We start from the raw sequence: 20,101 nt of genomic DNA, 5'->3' as shown, positions 1-20,101 counted from the left end.
TTAAACATTCAGCATCCCCGCCAATCAGCTGTTCTTGGTGTTGGTGGCAGCGGGTGGTTACTGTGCCTCCAATTTATTTGAATGGGAGACAGATGTGCAATACCCATCCACAGCCACTATCAACTTGACGGGGCAGCGCTGTAACTGAACATTTTAAGCTCTCTGCTGCCGGCACCAAGAATAGCTGATCCGCGTGGGAGCTGGGTGTCGGACCCCAGCCGATGAGGCATTGATGACCTATCCTAAGGATAGGCCATCAATGTAAAAGTAGTGGACAACCTCTTTAAGCGTCATCATTAAATAATAGCAACATTCAGGGTATTATAACTATAAGAGGGGCACAAATGAAGCATTATTAATTTTTAGTGTACAAATGTGAACAGTATTACTTTTTAGAGCAATCACAAAGGGCTGTAATATTTTCTAGAGGGCAATTTTACCATCTAAAGGGCACAAAGGGGGCATTTCACTATGTATAGACATTAGTATGTTGGACAGTAGGAGAAGCACTGCTACCTTATCACACAATAAGTACAGTAAAAGGGACAAATACAGCAGCATCAGTTGGATGGGGAGTGTATGAAGACTGGGAATAGATGGGCACCATCCTGGAAATGTGAGCAGTCAAAGTTCTATATGGGAAAACTATATAGACACTTACTGTAGGAGAGGATCAGCCAGAAGGAAAGAGACAGTGCCACCTGGAAGTCACTATGATTTACAGAATTGGTATCTACTATTATACTGTCACATCATAGCTGTAAAAGCGGTCTTGGTTTTTGTATATTGCTTAACAAAAATCATTGTTCTCATCAGCACACTGTCCTGTGGGCACAGTATGTGCTGCCGATAACATATGTATGGGGACAGAGTGATCTGTTATTGGTCATTCCACACCTATAATTCTTTGTCAGCGAATATAAAGTGGCCAGTATGCCAATGAGCGAGGTGACTAGTCCCCTGGGCATTAGTTCCCCTGGCTAGTCAGCCCTATTAGCATGTTAGTACGCCCCTGTGGGTGTGCTAACATGCTAATGAATGTGCAGCATCAGAGGATGATCTCACTCACCTCTCCACTGCCATCGCGTCCGACGCTGGATTTCGGCTCAGTATGCATGATCCACGGAGTTTCGGTCATGTACACTACTTAACTTTGAAGCTTGGAAGCGTACACCCGGTTTCATAGTGCGCATAACCAGAACTCAGGGGTCATGCGCACTGAGCCGAAATCCAATGTAGGGCTGCCGATGGCAGCGGAGAGGTGAGTGAGATCATCCTCTGACACTGCACATTCATTAGCATGTTAGCACACCCATAGGGAAGTACTAACATGCTAATGGGGCTGACTAGCCAGGGGAACTAACGCACAGGGGACTAGTCCCCTCAGTCATTAGCATACGGTAAAAGATCTTTCAAAATACTTTTTCTAAAGATCTATCTATGTTACCAGATGCAGACACGGTGAGGCAGGGATTAGCAATATGCACCCCGAACTGCTCGTGGTTCTGGGTGCATATTGGACCTGACAGGTTCACTTTAACATTTCAGTTATTAACAGAGACCAATAATCATAGACAACAAGCCATGGAGAAAAAGACATGGATCGCACATCCCAAAAATACATTGATCTAAAAGCCGCTAGGCAAAAATTTAAATAGAACATGAGGTTCTTAGTTACCATTCTGATCAGACTGTATTAAGCCCACTGCCACGTCACGGCGAACCTCTTGAGTGGGTCCCTAATCTAAAGCCTTGATGGTGCGGCACTGTGCACCAACCACTGCCACAGCGACAAAGCACCAGCAAGGCAAGCGACCTGGCGCCTCACAGCACCCATGCTGCAAGGCAAAGCCCCCAAGGCTCCAGGCCGCACTGCCCCACTGTCACGACATCACCACAACAGCGGCCACTGCACAGCACCAACACACAGTGAGAGAAGCTGCGCACTCACCTCCCACCGGCTCCCATGTGTAAACCCCCCATTTGCCACAGGTGTTTTTAATCAGCAGGAGACTGCAAGAGGGGTCAGCCTTTTTTGCTCCCAGTTTACACATGGGAGCCGGTGGGAGGTGAGTGCGCAGCTTCTCTCACTGTGTGTTGGTGCTGTGCAGTGGCCGCTGTTGTGGTGATGTCGTGACAGTGGGGCAGTGCGGCCTGGAGCCTTGGGGGCTTTGCCTTGCAGCATGGGTGCTGTGAGGCGCCAGGTCGCCTGCCTTGCTGGTGCTTTGTCGCTGTGGCAGTGGTTGGTGCACAGTGCCGCACCATAAAGGCTTTAGATTAGGGACCCACTCAAGAGGTTCGCCGTGACGTGGCAGTGGGCTTAATACAGTCTGATCAGAATGCTAACTAAGAACCTCATGTTCTATTTAAATTTTTGCCTAGCGGCTTTTAGATCAATGTATTTTTGGGATGTGCGATCCATGTCTTTTTCTCCATGGCTTGCAATAATCATAGACATTAACACAGTGCAAATGAAAAAAAAAATACATTTTTTATAACAATTTGTGATACTTTTTACTGTTTTTTTTCCCATAGACTTTTTTCATAGAAATAGTTCTAGGATGATCCCTGCATCGGCTTACCGTATATTGTAATACAACAAAACCAAAACATACATAGTCATGTATTTACTTGTTTCTTCTCTTATGCACTTATCCCTATACTATAGGATTGTACAATATGTTATCCCAGCTTGCACTTTATTAACTGCTCTCTCCAGCTTCCATTTCTAACTTGTCTCTTAACTTTTTCCACCATGACTGATGGCTTGTCTAATTTAGATTTTAATATAGGACTTACCCAATGCATGAATGTTGAGATGAAATAACTAATCAGCCAAATGACAAAATGTCACTGGAATATATCCAATTCAAACCTAAGCGGCTCACAATTATTTTTGCTAGATTAAGCAATACGTAGACAAGGAAGCCAAAGTCATGTCTGTTTAGGTCCCTTATCTCATCGTCTTAAAATATAAAGTGACGAAGGGTCAGTCACCTAAATGAAGACATAACCCAACTGTAATGCATTTATTCTGGTACTGCAGATACATCAGCGCCATAACATTATGTCACTAAGTCATTAAATATGATATTTGACAATTATGAGTCAATAACAATGTGCCCTACAGAGAATTGAAGTTGATACGACTCTTGTAGAATCTCATTATCTTCCAGCCATTTTTATCTTTGAGTGATTTATTTAATATTGGGAGGTGAGGGTGGGTTACTTGTTACTCTTACCTAGCAGCTGATTGGCAGATGAGGTTGTCAGGTTGAACTGTTGTTCTAGATATTTTCCCAAGAATGCTGCAAAGCCGGCTACCACAGCTATCTCCATGCAAGCTGCGAGAACGATGCAGGTAAACACCGGGTTGGATAACAAGTGCTTTGTGACTTTTGGAATGACTGAAAGAGAAAACATATTTGGAGTACTTTTACGAATGTGTATTGTTAAAGTGACTGATATAAATATTTCAAGACAGCTAAATACATTTCAATAATGTGAGTTATGAAAATTAAAGCTTTTTTTTCCCCAGAACCAATATTACTATTTATCTACAGAATAGGTATTAAAGTAAACCTGTCAGGTGCAATATGCACCCAGAACCAGGAGCAATTCTAGGTACATATTGTTAATCCCTTCATAACTGTCCCTGTATACACTACCAGATAGATAAAGAGATCTTTAAAAAAGTATTTCTAAAGATCTTTTATTATATGCTAATGAGGCCAGAGACTAGTCACAAGGGTGTTAGTTCCCTTGGCTAATCGGCCCCCCTAGCATGTAAGCACGATCATGTGGGCATGCTAACATGCTATTCAATGCCCAGCATCATAGGCATGGTGAATCTCCCTGCCCTCCACTGCCTCCGCACCCGGCGCTCCATTTCAGCGCAGTGCGCATGATAAGAAGTCCCGGACTTCCAGTCATACATACTATGAAGCCTGGTGTACGTGTCCCGGCTTCAAACTGGTGTAGTGCACATGACCAGAAGTCTGGGGACCATCTGATCATGTGTACTGAGCCAAAAACCAGCAGTGGCAGCAGAGTTGAGAGCAACTATGCTTTTGACGCTGCACATTCATTAGCATTTTAACATGTGGTGCATGCTTATATGCTAAGGGGGCCGACTATCTAAAGAAACTAATGCCCTTGTGACTAGTCCCCGCGCGTTTATTTGCATATAATGAAGGGACTTTAGAAATACTTTTTCTAAAGATCTCTTTATGTATGCTACTACATACAGGGACAGTTAGGCAGGGATTAGCAATATGTACCTAGAATTGCTCGTGGTTCTCGGTGTATATTGCACCTGACAGGTTCCCTTTAAGAATTTAACCAGTGAGGAATTCAACACTGAGACCATGACTGAGCATGAGAAGAGAGCTCATAAGTCATATAGTCTTCCACACCACATGACCATAGCGTTGGGGAGTTTGACTGAAACAGTAACAAGCATGCACCCTGGATCCATGCACTTAAATACTTCTCACAACAATCTAGATAGTATATAGGTCATTCTCTTTGGCAGATATAAGGGAAAAATAAGAATTGGGATTAGTGGATTGCAAAATATGCATGCTCGCCTGCAGATTATCTATGTTTACAGGGGGAGTCAATAGCAACAACTGTTGGCTGACAGCTACCTAAGGCCACATTCACATGTTCAGTATTTGGTCAGTATTTTACAGCAGTATTTGTAAGCCTAAACCAGCAGGATAAAAAATGCAGAAGTGGTGCAAGTGTTTCTATTATACTTTAGTTCTGATTGTGCCACTCCCGTTTTTGGCTTACAAATACTGATGTTAATTATTGACCAAATATTGAACTTGTGAATGTGGCCTTAAATGTATGAGGATCTGATATATACCTGATGTAAGCAATCTTCAGTGAAATAAACACATACCTCTGTCTTGTCCTGGCAGATTTCTACCGTATATCAAATAATACACCAAATAAAATAATAAGCCTGGAGTCTATGTTATTGATTTATTGTGGATTGTCAAAACGGGACATTGTACAAACCATCAGCTGTGAGAAGTACTTGATCCAGCCAGGTTTTTATTCTCTAGAGGTAACAAGTGTTTTTTAAGTTGTTTAAATTGTAAGGAGTTAAAGAAGGAGTACCATCAAAATTCTTATTTTCTTGATGTATTCCAATCTTCATGTTATATAGCACTGTGTACTGTCAATTGCTAATTTTGCCCTTCTTCCCAGTTAATTCTTCTCTTTTATATTAGGTCTATGATATCACGGTATTAAAACCAGACTAGCTGATTCCATCTAAACTCTATGTAACAACAGGAAGTCTCTTGTCCTGCATGAGTCGTCCCCCTCTTCAACTTCTGATCCAGCTGCTTTGCTCCTGTCCCCTACCAGGAACTTTGCAGTGATGACTCATGCAGGAAAAAGAGACTTCCTGTTTTTACATAGAGCTTAGAAGGATTCTTGTAGTTTGGTTTTAATAAGATAATTTCAAAGTCCTAATAGAAAAACGAAGAATTAACTGGATAAAAGGTCAAAATGAGCAATTGTAAATACACAGTGCAATATAATATGTTGACTCCACTATATTAAGAATATAAAATTGTTGATGTGAGTGCTACTTTAAGACAGAGAATATAAGAGAAATCTGTACAATTCATTATTATATGTGGAGAAGACCTATTACACTAAATATCTTCTTCTTACATGATTTTACTTGCAGAGTTGAAATATATTGTCATAACAGACCCAAAGGTAAACTGGTCCTAGGCCATCAGCAGTAACAACACAATTGATTACCAGGTACCTGGTGGATCTGTACCTCTACCTGGTAGATTTGGTAGATTTGTAATAAATCAAATTACTAATAATGAAACAAAGCTCCAGGGAAAATTAAACAAATCATATAATAATCCTCTACTTTGCACACAAACACTCGGGAGAGTACCCAGCCTTTTACACTCTTAATCAACAAGCTCATCCACAAATTGAATGTGCTTTAAAACTAAGCAGGAAAAATGAGATTCACCTGGTTAATTAAAAAGACCTATGAAACAATGCATCCAACAGTAATCTGTACCAAAAGATGACAAAGAAAAAACAGTACTGTACCTTTAGACAGATAAAAACCATGAAACAGAAACCAATTATAGCAAATGGAAAAGCTTCTTACATTATTCACAGAAATAATGAGGTGTAATTATATAGTCTGGACTTTTATTTTAACCTGACATACTGCATTGTGCTTAATTCTATGAAAACTGTTATATCCTGACCCACAAGGTCCGCCATCAGTAAAACACAATGGCGCCTATTCAAGTCTCTGTGTTACTGTGTTAGCGCTCACTACTTGTAGCTAGTAAATCTTTTAGATTAAAAAATGAACATCATTTTCGTAAAATTCTAAATAGGTCTAATAGGATGTGCTCATTAATTTGCTAACATGTCATTTTATAAGTCAGAGGTCCTAAATCTAAAAGTTTGGTTAGTCTGCATTCACCACTAGGGGCATCTTACGTCACACTGTTTTATTACAGAGAGCAATGTATAAGCAGTATGCAGTAGGCTTTTCAGCTCCCCCTAGTGGTAGCTGCAGGCAGACACAATTTTCATCTTTTAATTGTCTAATTCTGCCATCTTGTGACTGTAGCTCTTAATTGGCAGGAAGTCGGAGCTAACGGTCACAAGCTCTCAATGCAAGTCTAGGAGATCCTCATTCTGTCTCTCGTATACTTATATTGAAAAGTAACCTCCTGCTTGCCCAGCAAATACTGTAGTGATCACACCTAGCAGATGACCCATTTGGTGCCAAGAACAGAAGAAGACGGCGGCTGGTAAGTATATTACTAAGGGCAGAGAACATGCATTAGTGATACTACTCCGGCTGTGAAATAAAAGAAAAGACTGAAGTGGTGCATTAAAAATCAACGTTCTCAGTAGCACATCCTCCTGTTGAGAACAATAGTAGCTTATGGGCTCAGAATAATCTATTACTGATCGTTCTGTGCACATTGGAAGCGCAGTCAGGTTGTCTGAACAGACTATTACTTTACAAATTCAATGGTTTTGGTTGTGTTATGTGTTAAGAGTTAAAAGTTTATTCCCATCTCCAAAATCCTATCCCAATATGTAGTTGGTGTAAAAATAAGAAAAATAATAATAATCATAATAATATTAGCAAATATGTCCAATCAGAAATGTAGTATAGTTCTCCTGATTAGCTATGTCTCTTACCTCATGTGCAGGGCATTGCGGCTTAGGTATTCATGGTTACTACCACTCATAGAGTGACAGTTGGTTAGTTATTTAAGCTGCAATACCCTGCAAAAAAAAATGTGTTTTTATCATACCTCTGAAATAAAAGTGAAATAAAATTTGATCAAAAAGACAAATGTAAAAAAAACCAGTAATGCTGAAAACGTCATCTTGTCCTTCAAAAAATAAACCTCAACACAGCTCAATCAGTGAAAGAACTAAAAAGATATAGTTCTCAGAATATCACAAGGCAAAAACAACATTTTTCTAAAAAAATGTTTTTAATGTGTAAAAGTGGCAAAACTAAAAAAAAAAATATACAAACCACTATGTGGTGCAGTGTGCAATTATACTCACTGCACCACTGGATGATTTCACTAAGAGGTGTAGTTTGTAAAATGGGGTCACTTAGGGGGGGTTCTACTGTCAACATCTCAGAGGTCTTGTCAATGTGACATGGGACATGTGAGTGGCATGTGACAAAAACAATCTGCACTCTGATATGGTGCTCTATCCTTTCTGAGATTTGTACTGTGCCTGAAAAGTAGTATCCAATCACAAATGTGGTATTGGTGTACTCAGGAGAAATTGGTGTAACAAATCTTGTGATACATTTTCTCCTGTTACCCTTGTGAAAATTAAGAATTTGGGCCTTCAGTATAATTTTTGTTGAAAAAAAACATTTCACAGCCCAATATTATAGTGTGAAGCACCAATGAGTTCAACATGCTCCCCAAATAGGGGTCACTTATGGGGGTTCTGCTGTTTTAACCTCTGCAGCTCTCCAAATGCAACATAGCATCTGCAATCTATTCCAGACAATTTTGCACTCCAAAAATTAAATAGCGCTTCTTCCCTTCTGAGCCCTGCCATGTGTCCAAATGAGTTTCTGACCACATATGCATGTATCTCTGTATTCAGGAAAAAATTGCACTACAAACCATTTTCTCTTGTTACCCTAATAAAAATGAAAATTTTGGGGCTAAAACAACATTTTTGTGGAGAAAATGTAATTTTTAATTTTCATGATATAATGTTTTAAAATTCTGTGAAGCCCCTGGGGGTTCAAGATTCTAATCAAATTTCTAGATACATTCCTCAAGGAGTGCAGATTCCAAACGGAGGTCACTAGTGGGGGCACATCAGGTGCTTTACAAATGGGACATGGTGACCGCAATCTATTCTAGTCAATTTTGCTTTCTAAAAGTCAAATGGTGCTCCTTCCCTTCCGAGAATAGTTGTTTGTTTTTTTTGGGGGGGGGGTTCATTTTTTTTTCAGCACATATTAGGTATTGTCATACTTTGGAACTGTATCCCTTTATCTATGCTACTAGATACAGTGACAGTTTGGCAGGGATTAGCAATATCCACCCAGAACTGCTCGTGGTTCTGGGTGCATATTGTACTTGACAGGTTTCTTTTAAGAATTTTGAGAATGAAAGGAGGAGAAAGAAGTAAATTTGTCTGATAAGATAAATTCCAAAGCTGCTTATTTTCAATTGTACTTTTGATTAATGAAATTAAAATGATAGTCACACTTTAAGTTAAAATATTATCCAATCTCATTTTAATTTGTTTTAAATGTATATGTCGGGGGTATTCCCTGACCATCGTGTCCATATGCCCCTATGCACCCAGCATGTCTTTCTGACTTTCCATGTACATTCTAGCTAATAATCACACATATTCTCTTAATTTATACAGTGTGCGTGGGCTGTAATGCTCATGAAATGCGTACAATGTCATATTTTGCAGTTATTTTATAGATGACATGAATGATGCTTTTACCGTTACTGAATTACACCTATATTTGTAGAGAACCACTGCATATAAAGGGGCAGTAGCAGCGTTTCTACTACATTAACCCTTGCAAGCATTGCAGTCTAATTGTGCACACATATTAGTAAGTAGTTACTTTTAACAGGAAATTGAATTAATGGATCCTATATCAAATTTTCTACATCAGTAAACATCTTAATTATTTTAATGATAACACAGCTTGATCTGCAAGTCATCTTAATGTATGCCCGCACTGCTTTGTCTTCCTGCACAGTGACTAATTTCGCACAGAATTAAATGTGATAATCTATCTGCTTAACATTTTTTCCCAGTGATGTGACGGTAAGGACTTTGTAGCATCTGCGCAGCCTGTTAAAATGTGAGATAAAACATATTTCCCTAAAGGAGTCATTTCACTTAATATAATTGGAACAATGTAATAGTGAATAAGTGAGTTAGAAAGCAAAGGAAATGTGCTGATAATATAGGAAATATCATAGCAGTATTATAAGGGAAGCATATAAGTGACCCCAAGAACTGTCATATTATAAAGAAGGATCACATATAAATCACCACTTTAATATATCTGGGTAGGTGACAACTACATTGGTTAAAACAGCACACCGGTGTTCTTTTTCTGTGATGGAGTGGCACTTTAAGACCACTGGCCCCAGTCTTATACTCACCCTTCTGCGTTTTCATCCCTTTTCGTCGCCACTCCAGTCCCTCGGCACCATATTGTGCTCATAACTTTTCACTGGACAGAAGTCAGAAGTTGTGTCACTCACAAGTACTCTATGAAAGTTCTGCGAGAAGCATAATGAGGCCCTCATAGAGTTGTATTGAGTTGTGAACTCTGGTATGCTCCATGAAACACTGACCGGAGCGCCACTAGAAAAAGATGATGATGCTGGAAGGTAAGTATAATAAAGAGGGTTGACTTACATTTAAAGTACCACATCAGTGGTGAAATTAAGAAACACACTAGTGCTTTAAAGGGAACGTGTAAGGTAATTTATGTGTTCTAACCTAGTAGCAGTGTGCTGTGTGTGCTAGTAACCCCTTCCTAACCATCCCTGTGTTGTAATAATGTGTAATGTGCATGTATAAAAATATGTTTTATTACTTATGTGTACCCTATGTAAATGAGCAGGTGCTCTAGCCCTATTGTCGTCGCATCACCCTGTGGGCGTTTGCATGTTTTCCGTGGTATCACGCCCCTGTGGGCGTGATAAAATGGATTTACATGAGCGACGTCCCGTCGCTCCTTGAGATTCCGCGCGTGCGCACTTACCATTCCCGCAGCCTTGCTATCTGGGTGCTCGCTTCTCGTCTTCAGACGCGCACTGCGCATGCTTAGAAGACTTCTGCTGTGCCGGTGCATTAAAAAATTAATTATTGTAATTGTTTTCATTATTTTTTATTAATATTACAGGAGGAAAAAGATGTCTGACTTCTACTTTACCGTTACCATAGAGGTATATAGAAATGCACTGATAGTGAGATGAATCTCTGTGTACTTATACCGTCTGCCCGTAAGAAAGCAGAATTGAAGGCGCATTTCTTACACTTGTAAATGCAGCCTGTGGCTCATAGTTTTTGCTGCTGCCTCCAATGATATAGGTTGGCAGTTTGAATCCTGAGATCAGGCTTCACATAGGGACTCGAGTACACCACAGTATAAATCGGGCGAGTGATAAATGGTTTTTTTATCAGATAGCACCTGAACCAATATTATTCATTGCAATGCTGCTGACAAATTTCTTAAGTTACTTAAATGAATGATTGTAGAGAGCAGAAAGATGCCGGCTTCTTCACCGGAGTCAGAGGAGGAGGAACCATAGAAAAATTAAATCATGCAGTGAAGGCTGCAGGTGACACAACATCGAAGACAGAATGAGTGCCTTAGCCCTGATCTCCTGAGGCAAGGGGACAACTCCCCAAAATAAGGACTGTTTAAGCTGGATTCGGTACGTTTGGAATCTATGAACAGTTGAAACCAGAAGTTTACATACACTATATAAAAAGACACATGCATGTTTTGACTTTGCAGAAAGTAATAAAATGCCTTATAACATTCTCTCTCTCATTATTCTGGCATTTGGCAAATATAAATAATTTTGGTTCCTAATTCATCTAAAAGAGATAAGGTTTATTGTGATTTCATATCAGATAGTGAGAAAAACATGCAGATGTGTCTTTTTAGATATTGTATGTAAACTTCTGGTTTCAACTGTATATGGTTCAGTATTCCAGAGTTTACGGTACTTATACAGTGGGTAGCTGAGGTCCCATCCTATATTTAGGCTCTGAGCTGTAATACCCCCTTTCCTGTTATCCTTTAGCTAAGACACTGGTTACAGGTAGTGATGGGCGAACTGTAAAGTTCGAGGTCCATACCGAACACATAAGGGTGCTTTACACGCTGCGACATCGCCAGTGATAGCTAGTGATGTCGTGCGTGATAGCACCCACCCCCTTCGTTCGTGCGACATTTGGTGATCGCTGCCGTAGCGAACATTATCGCTACGGCAGCGTCACACGCACATACCTTGTCAGCGACGTTGCTGTGACCGCCAAACAATCCCTCCTTTAAGGGGAAGGTGCATTCAGCATCATAGCGACGTCACTGCGGCCTCACTAAGCGGCCGCCCAATAGCAGAGGATGGGAGGAGAAGAGCGGCTGGAAAATTCCACCCACCTCCTTCCTTCCTCATTGCCGGTGGACGGCAGGTAAGGAGATGTTCGTCGTTCCTGCGGTGTCACACGTAGCGATGTTAGGTGCTGCATGAACGACGGACAACCTCGCTACTGACCAGACGATTTTTGGTAAATAAATGACGTGTTACAAACCAACGTTTTTTAACTCTTTTGCGATCGTTTAAGGTCGCTCCTAGCTGTCACATGCTGCGATGTCGCTAACGACGCCAGATGTGCGTCACAAACACCGTGACCCCGACGATATATCGTTAGCGATGTCGCAGCTTGTAAATGGCCCTATAGTCTTCGTGCACACAATCCTTTCTGGGTAGGCTCGTGTTACAGTTAAGGCCAGTTTGTGTCAATGGGCTGTTAAAAAAGCACATTATTCAAAAACATTATGATTATACTTACCGATCCCTCAAAGCATCCTGCAGACTCAAGAAACAATGCACCATTTCCAAGGGCAGCTGGGGGCTGTGGAACATCCCAGCCCCCAGCTGTTTGGTTTTACCTGACTGGCGATCAAAATACAATGGGAGCCCAAGCATTTTTTTTTAATTATTTTTTTTAAATAATTAAATAAAAATTAATGGGCTTCCATGTATTTTGAATGCCAACCAAGGTAAAGCAAGGCAGATGGGGGTGGCAGCCCGTAGCTATCTGCTTTATCTGTGCTGAGAATCAAAAATACTGTGGAGCGCTAAGTAATTTTTTTTAATGATTTCATTTTTTTTACTGTACTGTGATGTCAGGCACAGAGAATGGGCATCTGTGACTGCCACACGCCACATCTCATGACAAGTAACTTCATACCTATCAGGAGCCCGTACATTAAAACATCTACCTAAGCTTTATGGCTGTGTGCAGTTCCTGCCACATATGAATGTATGACTGAATTCAGGTTACTCCAACAGGCAATCACAGACGCCCATTCTCTGAGCCGGGTCTGTGATTGCCTGACATCACAGTACTGTAAAAATAAATAAAACATTAAAAAAATGACTTAGCGCTCCGTGGTATATTTGATTCTCAGTGCAGATAAAGCGGACAGCTACGGGCTGCCACTCCCATCTGTCCGGCTTTACCTTGGCTGCCAATCAAAATACAGGGAAGCCCATTAATTTTTTTTTAATTATTTAAAAACATAATTAAAAAAAAATGTCTGCGCTCCTGTTGTATTTTGATTGCCAGTCAGGTAAAACCAGACAGCAGGGGGCTGGGATTCTCAGCATGGTAAGACCCAAGCATTCTGGTCCCCCCATGCTAAAAACAACAACCCGCAGCTGCTCCTGGAAATGGAGCATTGCTTCTTAGCCATTTAGAGACTCCATCTTTATTATAAAAATCTACTTAGTCCAACGTAGTCCACAGGGAAAGCCATGTCACCTCTGCTTCATTGATCTGTGCAGACGAGCGTCTATACAGAACGAGAAGTAGGAAAAGCCATGTCAGCTCTGCTTCATTTCTCTGTACAGAGCGAGAAGCAGCTGATACTGAGGGTATGATTCCATTTGTGTATGACTCCTGCGAGTCTCGCATCGGTATCACCCAGCACGGTGCATGCTCTCCTGACAGGAGCGCCTCAGCTGCGTGGAAATACATGCAGCCGACTCACTCCTGTAAGGAGAGTGTGCACCTGGCTGGATGATACCGATGTGAGACTCACACAGTGACATTCAAAATTCAATCGAGTTCATGACTTATAGACTCGGGTGAAGCCTGACCGCAAACATGGCCAAAAAGAGCCGAAGACTGCTGAGTGACGAGCAGTGAAGTGAATACTCCTGGAAGGTAAAGACCGGACCCGGAAGCAGAAGCCGCCAGGAGACAGAGGCTGAGCGGGTCTGCAGGATGCATCACGGGAGCGGTAAGTATAATGACAATGTTTATTATTAACTGTAGTCTTTCTTTTACAGCCCTCCTGCCCCATCCCATAACTGTAAAGTCCAAGTTCGGGGTTCGGACACAAGTTTATCTTAGAACCCAAACTCGAACTTTAGAAAAAGCTCAGGCGAGTCTCCCTAACACAAACATTGGGGGTTCGCCCATCACTATTTACAGGTAGTGGCAAAGAACAGGGCAGACTGTGTGCTGAATGCAATGGGCTGCAGAATCAGACACAACTATTTGTACAGAAAAGCAGCTGTGCCAGCAACTCAAAGCACAAAGTAAAGCACAAATGTATCAATACAAATTATGATTAATGATTCCAAAATGCAGTAAGTGGCATTTACGTGAACACCACAGGCACTATAATAGAGATACTGCGTACCCAAATCTCCTGGACAAAACCTGTCCTCATTGAATTCTTTGGAATATGATTCTTCTCACCCACCTACACAATTACACAATGGAGTGTGATGCTTTTATCATAAAAACTGAACATTACACTCAGATGTAGAGAAGCTGAATTTTCTATATAATACTTTCTTTTGTATCCTGTGATAAATGCCTGACTTTAATACATCTTTTCAATATGTGCATAGCTTACTCCGTGAGTATAGACATATATAGTAAATACACCCAGCAAATTTTTGTATATATTTTATTGTATCTATTCATCGGACAACACTGATGATATGACACTTTGATACAATGTAAAGTAGTCAGTGTACAGCTTGTATAGCAGTGTAAATTTGGTGTCCTCTAAATAACAGCACAAAGCCATTAATGTCAAAACCGCAGCCAACAAAAGTAAGTGAAAATGGCCAAATTGTGCCCAAAGTGACAATATTTTGAGTGGCCACAATTATTTTCAAGCACTGTCTTAATTCTCTTGGGCTTGAAGTTCACTAGAGCTTCACAGGAGCCACAAGAATCCTCTTCCACTCCTTCATGATGACATCCCAGAGCTGGTGGATGTTAGAGATGATCTGCTCCTCCACCTTCTGTTTGATGTTGTCCCACTGATGTCCAATATAGTTTGGGTCTAGAGACATGTTTGGCTAGCCCAGCACCTTTACCCTCAGTTTCTTTAGCAATGCAGTGGTTGTGTTGGAGGTGTGTTTGAGGTCATTATCATGTTGGAATACTGCCCTGCGACCAGTTTCCGAAGGGAGGGTATCATGCTCTGATTTGGTATGTCACCGTACATATTGGCATTCATGGTTCCCTGAATAAACTAGTTCTCCACAGCCGTCAACACTCATACAGCATCAAACCATGACACTCCTACCACCATGCTTGACTGTAGGCAAAACCCACTTGTCTTTGTACTCCTCAACTGGTTGCCTCCATACATGCTTGAAACCATTTGAACCAAATAAGTTTATCTTAATCTCATCAGACCTCAGGACAGGTTCCATGTCCTTTGTCTGCTTATCCTTAGAAAAACTGTTTGCAGGCTTACTTGTGCATCATCTTTAGAAGAGACTTCCTTTTTGGATGAAAGCCACGCAGACCTATTTGATGTATTGCATGGTGTATGGTCTGAGCACTGACAGGCCACTGTGCTGCAGCTCAGTTTTAGGATGCTGGCAATCTGTGTATAGCCTAGACCATCTCTATGTAGAGCAACAATTCTTTTTTTCAGCGCCTCAGAGAATTCTTTGCCATGAGGAGCCATGTTGAAGTTCCAGTGACCAGTATGAGAGAGTGTGTGAAAGAGAACACCAAATGTAACACACCTGCCTCACATTCACACCTGACACCTTGTAACACTGACTCACTTGACACTTGGGAGAGAAAATGGCTAATTGGGCACAATTTTGCCATTTTACTTAGGGGGTTGACATTAATGGCTGTGTGAGAGTTATTTAGAGGGCACCAAATTTTTACTGTTTTACAAACCGTACTTTGACTACTGTATATTGTATCAAAGTATCATATCTTCAGTGTTGTCCCATGAAAAGATATAATATAATATTTCCAAAATTGTGAGGGGGTGTACTCACTTTTGTGATATATTGCACATCTTTGCACTTATTGACCCAACGGTATCTCATTTGAGACCACCTCCTTATCTCTCATCTTTTTTACATAAAATATTATTTCAATCCTACTTGTGCATGCCAACCTATGGATAGCACAGATTATGCACTGAAATTGAACTACATGACCTCGGGTGTATTATTATTATTATTTATTATTATAGCGCCATCAATTCCATGGCGCTTTACATGTGAAAGGGGTATACATAATAGGGACAAGTACAATAATCATAAACAGTACAAGACACAGACTGGTACAGGAGGAGAGAGGTCCCTGCCCGCGAGGGCTCACAGTCTACAAGGGTGTATTATTATATACTGTGAAATTAAAACTAAATTTGAAGAGCCCTAAAATTTTAATCCATGACTATGACAGAAGTATTTTATATTAATATGCACAATAGCATACAACAGGTTAATTGCAGCGGTGAATCCCATGCTGAGATTCAGCAAGGAATTTCCATGAAAAATACAATTCTCCCAGCTTCCATCCCATCTCTCAATTGCTTCTGGTGTGTAGTGTGACCAATATAAACCACCATCACATCTGTAGAGAGTAATATTCCTTTTGTGTTCCTTCAGGGGTTATTATAATGAGGACACAGACATCTTTCTACTCCGTTCAAACAGACATGAGAAAAAGACATGGCTGGCGAGACCCTCATTAGTCCCACTGATAACCTGCTGGTACCCAGTGTCATTAGGTGATCTCCTGCTGACTGCCCTTCAATATGCACCAGCATTACTGTATGATGCACAAGTCCTTGTGAATATTAAACGAGAAATTAGCTAGAGGACGGGGAAAGACTCTTTAGAGGTCCACAGGAGGGATATTCATGCTTGTTCTACTGCAAACCGCTCAGAATATAAAATCGAATTTATTAACCTCAATATTTACAAAGGATTCTGTTGTGCATTTAGAGTGGTATTGTATACAATAATGATTGATTTACTGCATAGAAGTTAAAAAATATATTTATTTTAGGAAGAATATTGCACAAGGTAAATATCTACCATGAGCAGTAATTCTGAGTCTCCTACCACAATAGGCTCTGCACACATCAGGATTCTACTTTTCAAACTAACTATATCTAAACCAGATATATTGTAAAGAAAGCCCTTATGTATGTTTATCTGGTGTATACAGTTGTGCATATTCTATAGATTGCTGACAAAAACAGTTGATGATGCATTTAAGCACAAAATAAATGTTGCAAAAAACTATCCTGCATGGCATTCCAATTTTTTCCAATAGGATTCAATGATAAATGATCAATATAACACTGTATGTGCATGTTGTACGGCTAGATACACTATTTAAACGTGCACACCTTACTTTCATAAACTCAGCTAATTATCCCCTATTGCACCTATATTTTTACACTTTACATCTTTTGACCACACAACTTTTGACTTTACATCTTTTGACCACACAAACAAAACCTGAAAAAGGGGACAGTTTTAGGTAAAAAAAAAATCTCTATGTTTAAAAGGAATCTATCAGCAGTTTTTGCTATGTTTTTTGAGAACAGCATGGTATAGGAGAAAAGATTCTGATCCCAGGAATGTGTCACTTACTGGGCTGTGTGTTTCTGTTTCAATAAATTCAGTTTAATCAGCAGGAGATTATCCCTATATAAGCTATACTAGCTAGCTTGTGTCCTCCTGGTCCAACCCATCCCCAAGAACTGATAAGCAGCTTTCTGTCAACATACCATGTACACAGGAAGCTACCAATCGGTGGGGTGGGCGGGATTATACACAGCTCAACTTTCCAAGCTCTGCTAGATCTGCAGCAGATAAAATTTTGATTCTGTTGCAACTGCTGCATCAAGTAAAGTAAAAAATACATTATTGGAATCAGGGTCTCATCCCCTACCATATGTTACTGTTAGATTACATAGCAAAAACTTGCTGATACATTCCCGTTAAAAAGATATCAAAGTTAGCAGTTCAATTCTGACTAAGCTGCAATGTGACGTGGGGTGGTAGTCGTTGGTGAGGTATTAGGTCTCTTGTGCCTCGGCACATTATATGAAGGTAAGGATCCTGGCTGGGTGTGTGGACTAGTGCTATGGAGATACTATGCTCGCGCAGGCCACATGATGCCGTTGACTTCTGCTGGTCAGGACCAGATGTTGGACAGTTCAATGAAAGAGACCAGCATTCTAAAATAAACTTTTTACTAAACGGTAACTAGTTAGGAATTATGTACCGCAAATATCGTGGGCTACGCTTTCATACACAGTCTCTTTACCTCGTCACACATTCTCTCTCTACATCCTTGGTTCCCCTAGTCACTGCCTCAACGAATCTCAGTTCCTTCACCACATCTCAGCTCAGTAGTACAGTCCAGTTAATGAGAGTCCTATTCTCAACTTGTGGTCCTGCGTCTTCTTCCTCTTAAAAGGATTATTTTGTCAAGATGACTGGTCATGAGCTTAGCTACTTCTGGTGCTTTGGAACTCCCACCCCAGGACATTCTCTTTATCTCACATACTATTTTCTGTCCTGGCCCATTACCTTTCTTAGTTACAAACTCAGGGCCAAACTGCTAGGTGTTTCATCCCAGGACCCATTTCCAATTGATAACTCTGTCCTTCAGTCAATTCTCTCTTTTAAATAAGGATCATGTTATCCACAGTGTCAGTCTCCTTTTATGTCACGGACACTGACGTCTTCCGACTTTGCTCACAAGTCAGACCTTAGGTATGTTCTTACTGCACGCTGGGCCCTATCTGATCTCCTAGCAGGAAACTGTGTATGTCCCTTCACTTTAGCCACAACAACTCTGGGCTAGTCCAAGTACATTAACTCTAACTCTCCCTACTGTCAAGCAAAATACTATCTATCACAAATAACACATCATAATTCACATTATTCATTATATGTGACGGAGACTGAAAAGACGAAAAGCGCTAATAGGATACTAACGGCACAAATGTGTATGGAATAAATATCAGATGCACTCACCTGATACAGTTGTGAAAATAGTCACAACTGCTATTGAAAGCGTGTAGGTGCAGCAGGCACCATGAGGAGTTAGCATCAAAATTTCAAATAGAAGTGGACTCTCGCACTTTCATAAGAAGATGGTCTGTAATAATGGTTAAATGTGATTTTATTACATGTTTCAGAGATAATATCTCCTTCCTCAGATAAATCACACATGTACATTTGACATTATTCATGATAATGATGATTCTTGTGTCTTCAAGGAGGAATGTGAGCAGTATATCCATCTTCTTGCAATGCAATCTTCTTGCAATGCAACCAATCTAGTGTAATCGTATGTCAGCAATCAATCCAGTGCAATCCAATGCTGAATAAATGTTGCATTTTTAATGCAAAAAAAGTAGCTGAACTTTAGTTTGTCATCCGTTGAATTAAAAATACTAACAATTGTTATCCAAATGCTCCACAATGTTCTATAGGTTTGAGAAAAAAAATGTAAGTCATGCACCCCCTGTACAATAAAAATAGGTTTGTATCACTACTGTAGCACTGTACATACAGAAAAAACTATTTTTATAATGTTGGGTAAATTGGGTAAAATATTTCATTCTGTGCTTACATTTCTGGATATCAGCCCACTGCTCATTTCAAGAATAAATGGCTTCCATAGATTTTTTATATTCCTTTACAATGAGCTCAAAAAACAACCTGTCAGGTCCAATATGCACCCAGAACCACGAGCAGTGCTGGGTGTATTTTGCTAATCCCTGCCTAACTGTCTCTGTATACACTAGCATAGATAAAGAGATCTTTAGAACAAGTATTTCTAAAGATCTTATACAGTATGCTAATGAGCGAAGAGACTAGTTCCCTGGGCGTTAGTTCCCCGGCCAGTCGCCCCTCATTAGCATATTAGTACGCCCCTGTGAGAATGCTATCATGCTAATATATACGCAGTGTCACACGATGATCTCACTCACCTCTCCGCTATCGCGTCCCACGGAGGATTTCAGCTCAGTGCGCATGACCCCGGATTTTCGTTCATGCACACTATGAAGTTGGGTGTAAGCATTCTGGCTTCAAACTGAAGTAGTGCGTATGACCCAAACTCTAGGGTCATGCGCACTGAGCTAAAATCCAGGGTCGGACGCAATGGCAGTGGAGAGGTGAGTGAGATCATCCTCTGACGCTGCGTATTTATTAGCATGATAGCACACCCACAGTGGTGTACTAACATGCTAATGAGGGGCGACTGGCCGAGTAACTAACATCCAGGGAACTAGTCCCCTCGTTCATTAGCTTATGGTAAAAGATCTTTAGAAATACATTTTCTAAAGATCTTTCTATCTATGCTAGTGTATATAGGGACTGTTAGGCAGGGATCAGCAATATGCATCGAGAACTGCTCGTGGTTCTGGGTGCATACTGGACCTGACAGGTTCCCTTTAATGCATAAACCTTTGCGAACACTATTGCATGAAGAGTGTCAGTAA

At 40.6% G+C, this 20,101-nt stretch overlaps 1 protein-coding gene across 1 annotated transcript in view; it reads right to left on the bottom strand.

Annotated features, from left to right (window-relative positions):
• Window positions 1-20,101, bottom strand: part of SLCO3A1 (solute carrier organic anion transporter family member 3A1) — a 490,895-nt gene that overhangs the window by 86,665 nt on the left and 384,129 nt on the right. The window contains exon 5 of the mRNA XM_075345971.1: window positions 3,243-3,407. Coding sequence (XP_075202086.1) covers window positions 3,243-3,407 — 165 coding nt within the window. The remainder of the gene's footprint in view (window positions 1-3,242; window positions 3,408-20,101) is intronic.

The sequence above is a fragment of the Anomaloglossus baeobatrachus genome, chromosome 4 (assembly GCF_048569485.1).
Source record: "Anomaloglossus baeobatrachus isolate aAnoBae1 chromosome 4, aAnoBae1.hap1, whole genome shotgun sequence".
NCBI lineage: Eukaryota > Metazoa > Chordata > Amphibia > Anura > Aromobatidae > Anomaloglossus > Anomaloglossus baeobatrachus.
This window is presented reverse-complemented; position numbering and strand designations above follow the sequence as displayed.